The sequence below is a fragment of the Nyctibius grandis genome, chromosome 10 (genome assembly GCF_013368605.1).
Source record: "Nyctibius grandis isolate bNycGra1 chromosome 10, bNycGra1.pri, whole genome shotgun sequence".
Lineage (NCBI taxonomy): Eukaryota > Metazoa > Chordata > Aves > Nyctibiiformes > Nyctibiidae > Nyctibius > Nyctibius grandis.
The window spans coordinates 5464585-5481312 of NC_090667.1; the positions used below are offsets into that span (position 1 = coordinate 5464585).

Genomic DNA, 16728 nt, shown 5'->3' on the forward strand with positions numbered 1-16728 from the left:
GCAGTTAGTGGGGCTGTACTCACAATATTCATCAGGGTCAGCAGGTACTTCTGAACATGTTCTTTCCCATGGAATTGAACAACTGAGTCGTCAACCCCCAGAAGGACTTCAATGTTGTAATCATCATCCGCCGCATGCCTTCGATAGCGCTGCCTCGATCTGTGCACCTGGTCTTCAATAAAGCTCAACGCGCTGTCGAGACTATCCAAATTAGTGAGGTTAGCCGCTGAAATCAAAGAGACAAACGAGTTATCAACCAAGAGAGGTTTAGGCTCAGGTCGCTAAGCTGCTATAAAGTTGAAGTAGCAGCGTTTGTTATGTTCTGTGTGTTTCACAATAGCACTAGTTTCACTTAACGTCAATTAAAAATGACCTAAGTGAGAGAGAAATCTGATCCAAAATATTTTTACTTTGCAAAGCAAAAGCAATACTTTCTACAAAGTAACATTGCATAATAAATACGAGGCCAAAAGTATAGCAAGTCATACTAATGTCTGGAAGAGAAGAATGGAGCTGTTTGCAGTAAAATACTTGTTGCTTAAAAGTACTTGTAACAAAAATACACCGTTCACGGGTCTTGTGCTACCAAGGATATCCTCCATTTCAGAACCACAATTAAAGACAGACATCACACTCGAAAATCTGATCTTACTGCCCACAGAATCCTATTTCAAGGCAACTGGTTGCCAATACAACCTTTTTAAATCCAGGCAGGTAGTAACGAACCAATCCCTATCACTTCAACACATCAGCTCCTTTCCTAGATACACACACAATTCAACAGTAGCAACATGGATCCTCTTCAGCATTACAACTCAGGAACACATTTTGGATATGAAATGAATTGATTTATAGCTACATTCAAGAATTCTTTTAACAGCTTTTCATCCTTCATTCCCAATTTGTCATGTCACTTCGCATTATTGTATGTCAAAGACCAATCCATCAGTCACAACAGTAGCCAACTTTATTACTAATGATTTCTAATACTGCCTGTGATATGGAAAGCACGTTCTCTGACAGGACGGGATACAGTTCATGTGGCACCTACATACTAAAAATTAACATGTAAATATGGAGTCTTGACATTTTACCCTACAGAATAACAATGATTAGCATTACTACCATTATTATCATTTCCATTACAAGAGCACTGTAAGCCCCAACGAGAATCTCTTGATCTCAGAGAATGTCAAGAAAAGACTTGCTCCGAGAGGCGAAGAAAGGCGGCGAGAGCCTTTCTGTGGACTGATTAAAGGCTCCCAGTGCTTAGTTCATAGAAACATAATAGGAAGCAAAGGGAGGAAGCTAAAGCCATCACCTTCAAAGCAGAAATAAGAAACAACTCTTGGAAATGTTCCAAAAGTGGATTCTCCATCTTCATTTATTGAAGTTTTCACATCAAAACTGGCTGCTCGGGAAGGGATGAATGACTCATCAGATCACTGGGCTCATTACAAGAACGTCTGTGCTCTTGCCTTAAGACCACTGTCTCGGGGTCTCAGGCTGCCGTTTCAGCAGGTCCTGGGCAATGTGCAGCCGGAGCAGAGCCCCCCCCAGCTCCCTGCCATGGTGACAACAACGTATCAGCCTCTACAGCCTCCGGCTGCTGGGAGGGACGCACACCCGGCTTCCCTCGCCCCCACCACTGTGTTCCTTAGTGCCCCGGCTGTGCCTTGTGTGGCGAGATGCTTGTCTCTGTGCCTCCTAGAAGAGACCTCCAAAGGACAGCCCCCGAAAGACACATGTGCCTGGGCAGCTTCTTAACATTTCTCCACCAAGCTTCAAGGACATGCTTGTCACGAGAGCCACAGCTGCAGGCCACCGCACTGCACTGGCAGAGCTCCCCTCGCTCACCAGACAGACAGAAGGCCCCACACGGTGGTCCAACGTCCCCATGGAGCCACAATGTCCTTCTCCTGGGAGGGCAGCATTTAATGCAGCTAATAAGCACAACCACCATGTTCTCATTGCCAGCCTCAGGGCTCCCAGCAGCTTCTGCTCCTGGGGCTGCAAGTTTTTAAAATTAGTCTGGTCAGAATCCATGATTCAGCATGAAAATTCACTCTTCACGCAGAGCCCAGCTGTCACTCCCAGGTTTACCGTGGAGGGGGAAGGGGCCTGGCCTTGCAGCAATAGAGAGAGCTCTTTATCAGGGCTCTAAACCTGCCAAGCAGCCAGCTCCAGCCTTACCTCATGGTTTACTCCAGCAGGAAAACTCCAGTGTTAATCCTTGCTAGTGCCCAGAAGTAATTACCTACCTATCACAGCGGTCTCGGGGGATTCACTATGGGATTGTGGGGCAACCATACATTCCTGATCTATAAGGCAAATCACAGTTACTGTAAATTTGACCATAAGTCTTAAAAGCTCTCTAGAAAAGTAAGACTAGGTTGGCAGAGGCTGCAGGTCATGTCCTCTCTCTGCTGCTCACCAAAACCTACAGTAATGAGCAGGAAGGCCAAAGCTATCAGACCTGCTACTGCAGAACAGCCGTGCTGGGCAGGCAAAAGCCTGAGCCCTGCGCTGCGGCTGCAGACGGGCAGCGCTGCTGGCTGGGGGCGGCGGGTGTTATTTTGGTGGATGGTTGGCTGTGAAGGTATCTGGAGCTTTTGTGCTTTCATTTCTTTCCCTTATGTGTCAAAGTCAAACTAACTCCTAGCGCGGTATCTTTATTCCTGCGGTGAGTAAAACAGCCAGAGGCAAAATGTGATCCTACCATCCTGCATTTACCTTCCTGCAGTGAAAACTGCCTGTCCTCCCTCTTTGCTCCTCACTTCATCACTGTCACACTATAGCCCTCACCGTCCTGCCAGCTCCCGAGAAAAGTTATCAGGAGGTTCCCTGGGAGTCATCTCGCTGCCAGTGGGGGCCAACCAACTACTTTAAATTTTGCTTGGAGCATAAAAATTCCCCATATCCACATTTACCTTCACCCCTCGAGTGTTACCCCCCCAAGACAACGTTCCCAGTGGGCACTGGTACCTCTGAGGCACCGACCCGATGTGCTTCCCAGCAGAGCATGAGCCACACCGGTTCCAGCTGGTGCTGGAATCATCCCAAGACCAGCAGCACAGCTCAAAACATTTACAACAGTAGCTGTAAGATTTTTGATTCATATCCCGACTTCCCACCAAGCATCCTTTCCCGGGAGGCTCTCCTGGAACAGCCAGCAATGCCTCCACACACTGCCTGACCACACATCGCACGGACTCCTCCTCCGGCGCTGCTCTGCCTCTCAGGCTGTTGGATGATGAATTGTTGGATTTGCTGGCCCATGCTGTGTCATACCCATGTTGGATTGGCTCGTAAATAACAGTTACATCCAAATCAAATTAATACCTGTATCTTTCTGCAGAGGAAGTGAAACACTGCCGCATCTATAGTAAATGAGAAATCTGTGATGTTTTGCCATCTCGACTTTCCTTAGTTAACATCAGCAACTTTGTTGTGTCATTATACTGCTAACAATATGATAGAAAAGCTCAAGAGAAAAACTCAAAGAACTGAATAAGACACCAGACTTCACATTTTTCACGTTACCTTCCTTCTCATCACCCCTGCACTTTGAACCATCATCTCAAAAGTCATCTCAGACTGCACTGTTTTACTAAATCATCCCAAGACCTCTCCATCAGATGTTCACTTTCAGCAACTTTTGCCAAATCAGTGCATTAGCCACTAATTATTGGTGCCAACTTTGTTCTCCATCTCCCCAGAGCAGACACTTGGCATTTGCAGGGGCTAACAATAGCCTGTGTTGAAACCCTCCCCTTGCTCCCGCTAGGAAAAATTCACATTTGTGAAAATTAACCACTGAGAGACAAGGTTGTATTTTTCTCTCGTGCTGCTCATCCAGAATAAATCAAAAGGACAGCAGCACTGTAACAGTTCATCCAAAAATCCCTGAAAAGAACTCTTTTTTCTAACGCCAGCTAAACACTCATTGATATTTCAGCGATTTTCTCCTAACACTGCAGACCATCTCCCAGTGAAGGACTAAAAAGTGCCCAAGTTGTCTATAAACGGGAGACCTGTGCTTCTGGCTTAAGCACCGAATCAGGAGCCACGGAGCCTGGCTTGTTCTCCTGCTTCTGACACAGACTTTCCTCGCGGTGCTGGGAGATGCAGACAGCAGCCAAGAGCTGAGCAGCAAAACTGCCGAGGGAAAAGCGTGTGCACAAACCCGCTTCATGGTGCAGCCTCGGGGTTGTTTTGGGTGTCCTCCGTTTTTGCTTGCAGTTAATGCAGGCAAGTGATCCGATCTGCTCCTAGGCAGCAAAGTCCCAGTCGTTTGCTGACTCAAGAACCTATGTTCTCAGCTGTGACAGCCCCAATGATGCATTAATATATGTAGAGTACATAGAAACCTAAAGAGGACAGGTCTTTATACTGTGCAGGTGCAAATTGCTTACAGCGTTATACATCATACAAGATCCCTCTCCCCTGCTCCCATCTCCTGAGCAATGCGCAATATCCCAATCTTTTGCCTAAACTGTTCCAGTTTTCAATCTGATATTTTACTTTTTTGTATCTGGGCTCTATCTGAGCTTCCATGTTCGCTGGGACTAGAGGTCTGAACACCCAGTACCATGGCAGCATCAGGCAGCCTGGCTCCGATCCCCATCTCTAGGACAGGGAAAATTCACATTGACACAAACACCAGTTTTGCCTTTGTAGGTCTTCAGAAGAATTCTCCTTCTGTGACAGTTTGGAATGCCTGACACCACCTGATTTTCTGGGAATTTTTGCCTTGCTCATTAATCTTTGATATCATGCGCTTTACAGAAACCTAATTACATGACATCTCCTGATACTGCCTTACCCATCGTGGCAGGCAAAGCTCAAACAGATGCTGTGAGTTACCGAAGCATGAACACACTGCCTGCCAGGAAAATCGCCTCTCCCTGCATCTTCTGTCTCTCCCTTTAGGACATCCACCAAAAGCACAGTTGCTGGCTTGTGATCTTATTTTGTTTTTTCACGATCCCTTTCAAAAAGGCTCAGGGAAATACGGCTGCAACTACAGTTCTTAAAGAGCCCCTTATGAAGCCTCTGCACTTTAATAGTACCAGCTTTAGGGTTCCTCAATCTCACAGCAGCAACATTGTCCTAATAAAGCAGTTTCTAATTTTTTACCTCCTCTTTCTGATAGGGGGAAGGAGACTTTGTGGCAAGCCCAGAGCAGAGACCCGGACGGGCAGCTGGAAGACTGAACTGAGTGTCACATTCACAGCCATCATCTGAGGCTTGTCAGCACAGCAACTCGCTGGAATTTCTTTTCAAATACGAGCATGCAGCATTCAGATTAGCCAGCCACCATTTCAAATGCAGCTCGTTTGCTTTTGTGGACACTTCACCTGTCACAGCAGGAGCAGACAAACACCTGAGCCGACTGCTGAGCACCTTCTCTGCAGCCTCACCAGGATGAGCACTTCTGACTTGATGTTTTGACACTGATCTCCATTCCTAGGACACCCTCCTGAAGGGACTCCCAGCTTCCCCTTCCTTCATGTGGCTTTCTGCAAACCACCAGCTGCTTTTTTGGGTTGTGTTGTTTTTTTTTTTCTTTCTAACCCCAGGGACTCAGACCGAACGCCAGTGAAGCGCAGCTGGAGCCCGTTCTGCCATGGTGGCCAGCATATCTGCAGGTGCAGCACTGCAACGGCGCAGAAGCACGGGGCACTCACCCCCGCCCAGCTGCACTGCAGCTGGTGGCAATGCCACTCCGAGCCTGGGACTTGCCATCACGGCGTAGGCGCGAGGCCATCCATCACTTGGTGCTGCAAACGCAGGAGGAACAGGCTGTGCAGTAGGGAAGCAGAAGGAGGCACGGCGGACTTGCTTTAGCTCTCGGCTTCCCACTGCTCAAGTTCATCTGCACCTCTGGAAAAGTACCAAATGCCCTCGACAGCTTGACAAAGAGCTGCTCTTTTGGGAATTGCACTTTAAATCACAAGTCATCTTTCTGTAACGCTCCCTGCCACTCGTATGCTGTAGGCTTCTGTTGTGTCTATCCTCTGTGATCAACTGACTCCCCAATTAGCCCCCAATTAGCCTATTCATGTATTCTACCAAAATCCTCATTTGTCTTCCATGGTAAATTGAAGCCCAACCTGTGGAGGTTGGAAGCAGCAATGAACAATCAACAAAACTTGCGTTTTATCCCACGGCAGTTTTTTCTCCCATTTTTAAGTTCCTTAGTTTGGGGTTTTGTTTTTCATTCCAGTTGCAAAATCATGATGTGTTTTGTTCATTTGTTAATCAATAGTTTCTCTGATTTTTAAATTTTTTTAAAACTTATTTCTGCTAGGTTTACAGCCCTGCTCACCTTCCTCTTTGCTTTCTGTTTTGTTTTCCAAATGTCCTCTATTTGTCTTTCTTCTCCTCCTTAACCATCCTGCTCAGCTACATTGGTCTTTCATAATTTATAACCCCTTTTCCCATACTACAGCCTGCATTTGGACCCTTTTGCTATAGATCATTCATAAGAAAACTGGGTAAATCCAACAAGGTGAATTAAAATGGAAGAGAGCTCCTGTGAGGTGAAAGCAAATTGAAAATGGTCTAAACCAGAGAAGCAAATCACACACCGTGCACTGGGTGCATGATACAGAGTCAGCCCTGTTTGAAAGGCATCCCTGGCAGGACACTGCCTCAACACAATTTTAACTTGGAGCTCAATTTTCACAGGATTCTTGTGATTTCTTGAATCACAGGTTAACACGGTGGCTGCTACTTGGTAAATCCTTAACCAAGAGCAATTATTGCAGCAGAATTCTCTTTGGGTGTGTGTTCAAATTCCTTCTCTTCCACTTTTTTATATAAACCAAAAGCAAGACCACACTAGCAGTCTGAAGACCAGGCATGCACCAGGCATCCTCACTGAGGTTACGAATCCTTGTCCTGCCCTTATCTGCAAAGAAGCAGTAATTTAAATGGAAACTTTTGGGCTGCATGCCTTGCTAACCATATGATCTCATTACGAGCTCCATGCTTTTTAATTTACGGTGATGCCGTTTCTAGTCAAATCACATTTTAACACAGAGCCTGCTCCACCTTTCATCTGTCCCGGGGAAGTTTGCCATGGGTGTCAGGGTAAGCTGGGTTGGGCTCTCACAAACAGGACTCCAGCTGCAAGAAGGCCAGCAGATACGGCAGCTGAACTCCTCCTGGAATGACCTGGTCATGGCATTTGAAATCAGGAGGAGTTCGAAGTATTTAACAGTATTTCAAATAATGTACATTCGGGCCTTTATAGAGCAATTCTTGTAAACTTCTTGGGGCAGAACAATTGTCCCAAATTAGCAGAACGAATGCACGTTCTTGCAAACACACAGGCACAATCACTGTTCCCTTTCTTTCTTGTCACCTACGCAACAGCACAGTGACTTTAAATCTCAGGACATGCTCAAGTGCCTGCCTGAATCAGAGTTATAAAGAATAATAAAGCTGAAACCTACTGAAGTGGCAAAATAGAGGAAAACTTTCAAAACTGAAAAAAAAATTTGTCTTTTCCGAAGGATAAACCAATTAGCGCAGTGACAATGGCCAGGTGGATGCCATGGCAAACGGCCAGGCGAGAGGCACTAAGAATAACCACAGTGAGATGTTGCCAAGGAGATATTTTCTGGCATGTCACAACAAAGAGAAAAGGTATTACAATACTAAAAAAGAAAAGTTGAAAACTAAATTGATCTCATCAGGGCCACAGTCACACAATGAATAACATAAAGATGAGAGATAATTGCACTGTTAAAAGATTAAGTGAGAGCAAGGTAATAGAATACCCAGGGCTAAAAATTTTTTTTTTTCCAAAATGGTGCAACATATTGTGTTACAATTTTAACTTTCATATTACAACATAATAGTCAAAAAGGGGAAATGAAAGGAATGGCAAACCAGCCAGGCAAACCAATCTGTGTGACCTGGTTGAAATGGAGCTCTTTGAGAACTGAACACAAAGTTTTTCCAACAGCAAAACTTACCCTTTGGAAAATTTTCAGCTCTCAACCTTACTAATGCAAACACAGGTTTCACAACTTAGCACCAACTAAGGAATGAGCAAGATGTTTCTAAATCAGTGCCTAAAAGTAAGCTCAAAAAGGGGCAAAAAAAAGCTACTCTGTAGAAAATTAATTTATGGGCCAACTTCTAAGTTTCACTGACTTAATTGATTGCATCTGGGAAATGCTTATCTTGCAAATATTTTGGCAAGTCATTGTAAAATGGCCTGTACTGCAGAGCCTGTGAATAGCAAAATATGTTGCCTGATTTACCACATCCCACCACTTAGAGAGCCCACAGCTGCCCCAGGAACAGGGCTCCATCCCTCGCAAGTCCTCAAGCGCACGTGTGCATCCCTGCAAAGCGGGTGTTGTTTTACATGACTCATGTAGAGCTACAAAGGGAGCTCAATGCTCTCAATCTCATTTGCAGCTAATGCATAATTAATTAAACTGCAGAGTTCAGCCACGTCTCCACGCAGGCGCTTGGCGTAGAGCCACAGCTCCACGAGGCTGTACGAGCCCCAGCGATCCCACCTGAACTCCCAAATGCGGAGCCTTCTCGCTGCCCTTTGAGCAAAGGATTAGGATCTGACCCACAACTTACTTTCCCCGACCAGGCTTTAACGAAGTGTTTATGGGCTATTTGAGTCCAAGTCCGCCACCGAGATACTTGAACATCCAATCCATATTCCAAGCATGATTAAATTACAGCAAATTAGCACATTAAGTAAGCTGCCTAGCTGACCTCCTGGCTTTGCAGGTGACATGTCTAACAACCCCACTTGCATTTTTAACAGAATGAAATGCCAAACCATGGTATGGGACCTGAATAACAACAGGTTACAAGGGATGGCAGTTGTCTTTCCATAAGCCAACTATTCTGCAAGAAGGGGTAATTAAGTTTCATTACAGTTTAACAAACAAACGTTAAGAAACACAGAGGTAAGAAAAAAGTCAAATTCCTAGCCAGAACAGCGGAGGTGAGAAGGGAGAGAGAAGACAAGACAAAGAAATACATACAATAACCACAGACCACTGGAAATACTACTGAAAAATAATGGCTGAAGCAAGGACGCATCTTCCCAATGCTTTTTAGCCATAACTACAGAACAAAAAATCCTGCCTTTTGGTAATGTTTCAAAGTGGAAGTATTCTATCCTCTTAAAAGGGGAGCTCCTTTGTCAGGTATAAAGTCTCACAAAGTTGTAAATGATCCAATTAAATGTTTTCAATGTCAAGTATAACAAACATAGTATAAATCTCATCAGTGTAAATAATGTATCACACAAATGACAATGCAAACAGCTCCTGTTCTTCTACATAATCATAACGATCTTTTAATTAGACAAAGTAAACGGTCGGCTCATTTCACCTTGTGAAGGGAAGCATAGAAGAAAGTTTTCCAAATTCTAAGGTGAAAAATATGTGCAACTTCAACTACCTTTAAGCTCAACCAACTTCTTGTACATCTCAGAATATTATGCCAGAAATCAGCAGTCAGATAGAAAAAAAAGGTTAATTTGAGTTTCACAAGAAGAAAACATCATCTGGGCAGTCTGAGCAAAGGCAACGTGATGTACGATGCCTTGGCTACTTACGCTGGCAGGATTTGAATGAGAGCAAGAAGGAGTTATAATTTTACCTATGTTTTGAAAATATCCTTGTTGCTAAATCTGCTTGGACTTTTTGCAATAACAAAACCAGCTGCAAGTGATTAGAGACTGTAAGAAAGACAAAGCTAACTTGGAGGACGCAGGAATTTCTTAAACTTCCAAATGACAGTAAAAAACCCTGAAAGCGAGAACCAGTGTCTGCTCCAGTGAAAGCACACGAGGTTTATTCCCAAGGCGTTTCAAAATCAAGGGCAAAGGCTTCTTTTGTCATTTGTACAAGAGCTCTGAATCTGTCAGGCCCTACAAAAGGCAAACTGCTAAATGCTGCTCTTCCTATGGGTGTGTGGCTGGGAGATGGGGTCCCAAAGACAACGGCTGAGAAGAGATGCTTCAGAAACGCAGCTCTTCTCATGAGTATATACCAGGGATGGAGAGGGGAGGGAGAAAGGGAGGGAGGATAGAAGCTGGATGGATGCATGGATACCAAAACTCTCTGGGGAGAAGGCAAATCAAGCAGCAGAAGTTGGAACAACACAAATGGAAAAGAGGAAAATAAAAAGAAATCACGGCTGGTCTTCCTGCTGCCGTTCCCCACTGCCCCCAGGTAGGCGAAGCCAGGGCTTGGCCCCACCTCCCGCTCCCCAGCCCTGAACAGCCTCCGAGCTTCAGGGAGCGCAGGGATGAGAGCTTAGGTTTGCAAGGCAATCCATCTCCCCAGCGCACATGGGCAGGGCTTTAATGTTTCAAGATAAATTTAGCATTATCTGTGGGCTTTATAGGGATTAGAGGCAGGTCAACATGCAGTTGTTTAGTTTTCTAGCAGGTCCAAGATATTTTTAATTCCTTTTGGGTCAAATGGACTTGAATACTGAAATTTTTTTTAAGTGAAGAAACAAACTATTTTCGTTCATCTGAAATCACGTTTTACTCATTTGATGTGAAATCAAGCACTTCCAAGTCTCAATTCAGAGACTCATTTAAAAATACAAGACGTTTCAAGGGAATGAAGGGAAATGGTTTGTTTCAAAGCCACTGCCATGAAATCCTTCAACATTTTCACTGTTTTTCTCTCTTTATCTGTGTGAAGTTCAGTGAAAATTCAGTATCTTTTAGCATCAATAAAAAATTTCACCCCACTCAACTGTAAGTGCCAGGCCTAAAAAGAGTTTCCATTTGCCTCTTTCCACCACATATCCCCCTTCCCCCAAAGGAACGATCATCGTTTCAGCACCTCTGTATTTTTGTCGGGTTATTCACGTATTATTGACAAGCAAGCTGTACTCAGTGCTGGCTGACTTGTTCTTCAGATTGGCTTCCAGCCTAATCAAACTCAGGTCATTTGACTATTAAATGCGATGTAGCTGGTAGGATGTAATGCTCCTTGGCAGGCGAGAGAGAACTCTCCTATAGGGACAGATCAGATCCACCGCGCCTCAAAATAAAAGCCTTTCAAGAATTATGTAGCAAGGAATTTATCTCCTGAATTAAAGACAGTATCATCTTTGTCTGTGTAAATAAGCCTTACAGTGGTCAGCAATTGCATTTGTATTCACTTTGCAGAGTGTTATAAAATTGCTTTAGTACTAACGATTACTCTGCTCTTACTACAGAGAATGAAATCAGACTTTGGAAAGCAAATGCACAATGTCCAGTAAGAAGGGCTGGGAAGCCTTTTACATATATATATATATGTACACATGTATATAAGTACACATATATATAGGTATACACATATAATAATTGGAAAATGAAAGAACTCTATTTTAACAAGGTATAATGGTGGTTGGAGGGTTGGTGGACAACTCGCTTGTTAGCTAACATTTCTGTTAGAAATGTTTTTAAAAGGAGCCAAACATATTGGAAAACCATCAGAAACAACAGCAAATCGAGATATTAAATTTTTAAAAAATCAATTAAATTCTCTTTAAATGATATTAACCCAAACTAATGCTAAAAAGGCTAGACAAGCCAATGGCTGTTAGAGAAACAGTAGAAGCTGTTAAGGGTAAAACAGGACAGTTGCTCCAAAGCTTCAAGTAGTTTCTGCCTCCTGAACTGGAACAGTGTATAAAGACCATTTAGCCTTTAACCTGTTACTTTTACAAAGTAAATGGGAAATGTCAAAGCCAACACCAAAAAAAAACCTTTCGAAATGCCTTACAAAGCAGTTGCCAGAGTAATCAAGAAGTTAACTGAGAGCTCTGCTGACACAAGTAGTAAAGGCTACCAGTCATTAACAGCTTCTGTCTAAAACTGGTAAAACCAGAGTCACTCAAGATCTGAGTTTCTGCAATGAGTCAGGGGTTTTATTCAAATACTGGACTTGGACTAGTTGAATTCTATCATCTGTTTCTATCTAGTTAAGAACTGGCTAACCAAGCTGCTCCTAATTTACTTGATTCTGAAAAAGCCTGTGATCAGATAAACATTGACCATAGGAAGAGATAGGACAAATACAAAAACCTTTCACAAACCATCGGCTGTAACACTATAGCTTATATTTCATTTTAGGAATTAAAAGGTAAAAAGCTGTCCATGACTATATTAATCTTCTTTATTCTTCAAAAAAACTAAATGTTTAGATAAAAATACTGATCATACAAACACTGAAAATACTAATTATTAACACATACTGTGCTAACAGAAGGAGTAACATGGTCCCCTCATCTGAAGTTAGAACAGACCCTGTCAGTTTTTACCCTCTTTCAGTTCTTGGTGAGCACGAGAATAGTACCCCTTCAGTTCTTCAACAGAGAAATTCTTTGTATTTTCCCATTTACCCCAAAAAGAAGAGAAGTCTACAAAGCTAAAAAGCAAAGCTAAACACTATCTGAACTTACTCTAAAGAAATAAAGGGACATCTTGTAGCACGGGGGAAGCAAGGCTGGAGGGAAAAGTAGTATCTTTTGGTAGCTGACGAAGGCACACTTTGGCTGCCAGGGACTCCTCAACAGATTGCTGTAACCTAAGAGCATAGCTTCCTACCTCTCTCCTCAGCAACACAAGAACCACAAATACTGTCTCCCTCAGTCCACCTATACTATCTTTTCACATAGATCTAAGACCATAAATCAGTGCTGAAAAGTAATGGTTTTGAAAGTCAGACAAAACAGCTTTTACTTGTCCAACAACAGTGCTATTCAGTTACGCAACAAGAAAAAGACGTGAAAGTACCACAGTCAATAAAGACTCAGCTTCGCTTTGGTGCCCTGGAAGCCCCCTTGAGTCCCAAACAAGTATTTTGGACTTCCAGGACTCTGCATGATATTCTGCAGCATGGGAGCTGGACATGTATTTAGTGAAGCTGAGACAAATCAATACCCATCATTTTCTCACTGGTTTCATCTTTATTAGAAAAATGATATCAACAGCTGGTACTGTCCCAAGAAAGCAGAGGGTTGATGGTATCTAGGTGCTTGCATCTCCAGCTTATCTTCATCTGAGCTCCAGGCTGCCTTCTTTCAAAGTTTTCCATTTGACATTTCCTATACTTCTCTTAGGATCAGAGAATTTTCATTTATTACTTTTTCACTCTTTCCAACCTATTTCTACCTAATCTTCTCTAAAATTTCTGAAGCATTCAGAAAGGTTTCCTACATTCTGGTTTTAGTCCAAGGTGCCTTAGTCTGAAACACTGCAGTGTGGCTGGGCAACTCTTACATTTTGCTGAATGACTGGTTCACCAAAAACAAGTTTTGATTGTTCTGAAACTATTTTCAAATTGAACTGCAGGCTTTTTGAGAGTAAAAAAAACCCTCAAATAATGGAGCAAGGACTCACGTTTCATTTCAGTGAACATATATTCAAAAACATGAAAGTACTCAACCAGCTCAGGCTACAGCAGAGAGGAGGAGAGGAGAGGAGGACACACAACCATGCAAGCACCTGGGGGTGTTTATCTTCCAATGATAGAAGCCAGCTCTAGTTTGTGAAGTTGTAAATGTTGCAAAGTTAGTCTGTGCCTTAGTTCTTGGAAGTATAACATGAGTTAAAGGAGTTAGTTCACAGACAGAGCCGAAGGGCTGCACCTTGCCAAAGGACTGGAATCTGTGGGAGTTGAACACAACCAGGCAATGTGAGGGAGACCCTCAACCCTCCAGCCCGAGAGCTTGTTTTTTGCAGAGACTGTCCAGTTTTAAGCTATTACCTACTTCTTGACCCAAAAAGGCCATTTGAATGGGAAATCATTATCCAAGTCTTCAGCAACATTTCTCAGCCTTGCTAAAACCCAGAAAATACTGATTCTGAGCAGCCAGCTGCACTGGGGTGGGGGACCCAAATCAAAGAACCCCACCACCACAATAAAAAAAAAATCACAATGTGAAAAGAAGTGAAGCAAAGCAGCTGGCAAAGCGAAAAACCTTTTAAAGGTGAAACCACAAAGCAGGAGTGTCAAACTGCAGTATGAAATTAGTGCAGCAACCATTACACATCGCATGAGTTTCGGCTACCTCTTCCGCCCGAGCGCAGCTGTGGGCTCCGATTGGTGTTTTTATGTTTCTAGGGGGCTAAACATTTTCAGACAAAATTTCACTAAATTCTGTTAAAAAAGGTCATCTAGAAGGCCAAGCAATGCTCTGGGAGACAAAAGAGAACATCGGCATTTACATCACCTAAAGTACGAGGAAAGTCAGCAAAGAACAAAATGTCTGAAGCATAAACCTGCCAGGATTATTTCTTAATGTCACAAGTTTCACATCCATTTGAAGTCTCACAACAGAGAAACTAAGGCAATTGATTGAACTTCCTTGTGAAAAGATTAAAAAAAAAATTCTACAGAGTACAGCATGTGGTCTTGCAGATCTGTCCTGAATTCAGCCAGGGAGACTGACGACTTGCAGAAACCCTCTGTTGCCATTAGTCAAGGCAAAGTGAGAGTAGAAATGTACCTTCTCATCCAGCTGCAAATGCAGCTCCTCTCTCTTTGTTTCCCAGTCTTCCAGGCGTGGATCTAGCTCAATCCAGACATTACCTAGAGCTACCTCAACAAGGCCAAAAACATGCCCAGCAGCCTAGGAGCAATATCCCACCCCACTGGTATCAGCAGCTTAACTTCAACAGAGCCACGTTTGCACCTTCTCCTTGCGACTCAGAATAATCTCCAGAAAACCAACACCCTTCCCCAATGACAAGTGATGGCAAAACCCCAACAGGTTCTGTAGATAACCATCTGGACAAGGAAAGGGCTCATGCCAAAATGTGAGTGAGGAAGAAGAGGGTTGTGTGGGTTTGGGGAGAAGAGTTGCTCTGTTTGGCAGACACACACAGAATATGGTGATGGAGCCAGAGGGCTTTGGGAAAAACATTCAATGTGCTTCCAAGTGCTGGACCATGGATGGAAATGACAGTGAAGAACTGCAAGAAAAGAGGCAAAAAAAGAGGCGCTGATAGCACAAAAGTGTAGGAGTCTGAAAACACATATTTGGGAGGAACAGGGGACTGAATAGCGAGAAAGAACCAAGGGACGAAGAAGCAACACCCAGCTCCTGGCATGGGGGCTGCTGACCGCTGGTGGTTTCACCCTCTCCAGCACAAGCAGCTCATCTTCCGCAGACTCTGGGTAATGCAGGGTAGAGCCAACTGAACATCTGCCAGGGATGAAAATTTCCTCTAGGAAACCTAAGCAGCCGGTAGATTGGCAGGTAATCGTAAAGGAAGGAGCAGCGTTAAACCCCTGAGTTTAACTCTCTGAGTTACCATGAGGTGCTTCCAGCTCTGTCTGGGCTTTAGGTCTAACCATCATGTAAGCAGCTGACAGCAACAAGCCTTTTTTTTCCCCTGGAGCCAACTGCTTCCTCAAACTTCTGTAAATCTCTGCCTCCTAACATGAAGTTAGCACGGTTCTGTAATTATGGATGTAGCATAAGGAGCAGACAAGCTGAATTAGGCTTCCGATTGCATGTCTAATTTATGTACAACTGCAGCAATTGCAGATGCAAATTAAATAACTGTGTAGAAAATGGGTTTTATTGGCCATAACTAAAACCCAATAAAACTCAGTAGCTCATGCACATCTCTGCACTGAATGTGCCTCTTTAGAATGTCAATTAGAAATGTGAGAAATGACCAAGATTTTCTATTTCCTAATCTGAAAAAAAAAAAAAAAAAAAAAAAAAGGAAAGCTGTCAGAGCACATCTTTCTTCCACAACAAAACGAACAGGAGCTCTAATTGGCAATTTCAGAGCAACACATTGTTTTACAGACAGCAGTTCTATGCAGCTTTTAAACAAATTATTTATACTCAGTCTTTCATGCCTGACATGACTGAGAAAAGTCTCATCTAATAAATCCATACGCTAAGTGTAATTCAGCTTCAGAAGAGGCCCACTCTCACTGCCTGGCAGGTTGGAATTTAGAAGTTTAAGCTCAAAGCTGAGGAACACCGTGCTTAACTTCTGAGATTTGGGAAGTTGGGAGCTTCTTAGCATCACATCAACTGGGTCCAGGGCTGTGAAAAGCCTCTCTGGATGTTTTAATGCTGAAACCACTCAAATCTTCTGTCATTCAGACTTAGCATGAGTGCTGCCATATCTGAGGAGCCAGCACTAACCTGTCAATTTGTTTAAAAGCAATAAAAAAATTGTTCCCATTAAATCAAGGTTAATCCTCCTGCATAGTTCTTATACAATTTCCTGCTATGTGTGATTAAACCTATTCCATATATATAGCACAAACACCTGGATAAAAAGTTTATACATACCACAGTGTGTCTACTCTGTCTGTTTGCTTCATTCCTTGTTTTGCAAGGGAGAGGGGATTTTCCTGGCTGGCTGCATTACACACACGTGAGTTAATCACTCTGGCTCTGACCGGGAGTGACCGCTGGCTCTCGGCACGTTACCCTGGCGTGCTCCTGTACAGCCACCTATACGCAGCAGGTCAGAGCATACCACCGATGCACAGCATAGAGACAGGCCAGCATTTCCAGTTACAGTATGGATAATTCCCACTATACATCACCCAGCATTCCTTCCCCACCCAGCTGCAGGCAGAGGCTCAGGAAGGGCTCCATTCCTCCCCGGCCATCTGCGTACGGTTGCCCAGGTCCCTTCCCCAAGGGGCTCTGGCAGCCGCTGAGCTGGGCCAGCCCCTGGGCACCAGGATG

The 16728-nt window shown here is 43.7% G+C and overlaps 1 protein-coding gene across 1 annotated transcript in view; it reads right to left on the reverse strand.

The window, feature by feature from the left end:
- ADAMTS2 (ADAM metallopeptidase with thrombospondin type 1 motif 2) overlaps positions 1–16728 on the reverse strand; it is a 180576-nt gene that overhangs the window by 53659 nt on the left and 110189 nt on the right. Inside the window, exon 4 of the mRNA XM_068408867.1 lies at positions 24–226. Coding sequence (XP_068264968.1) covers positions 24–226 — 203 coding nt within the window. The remainder of the gene's footprint in view (positions 1–23; positions 227–16728) is intronic.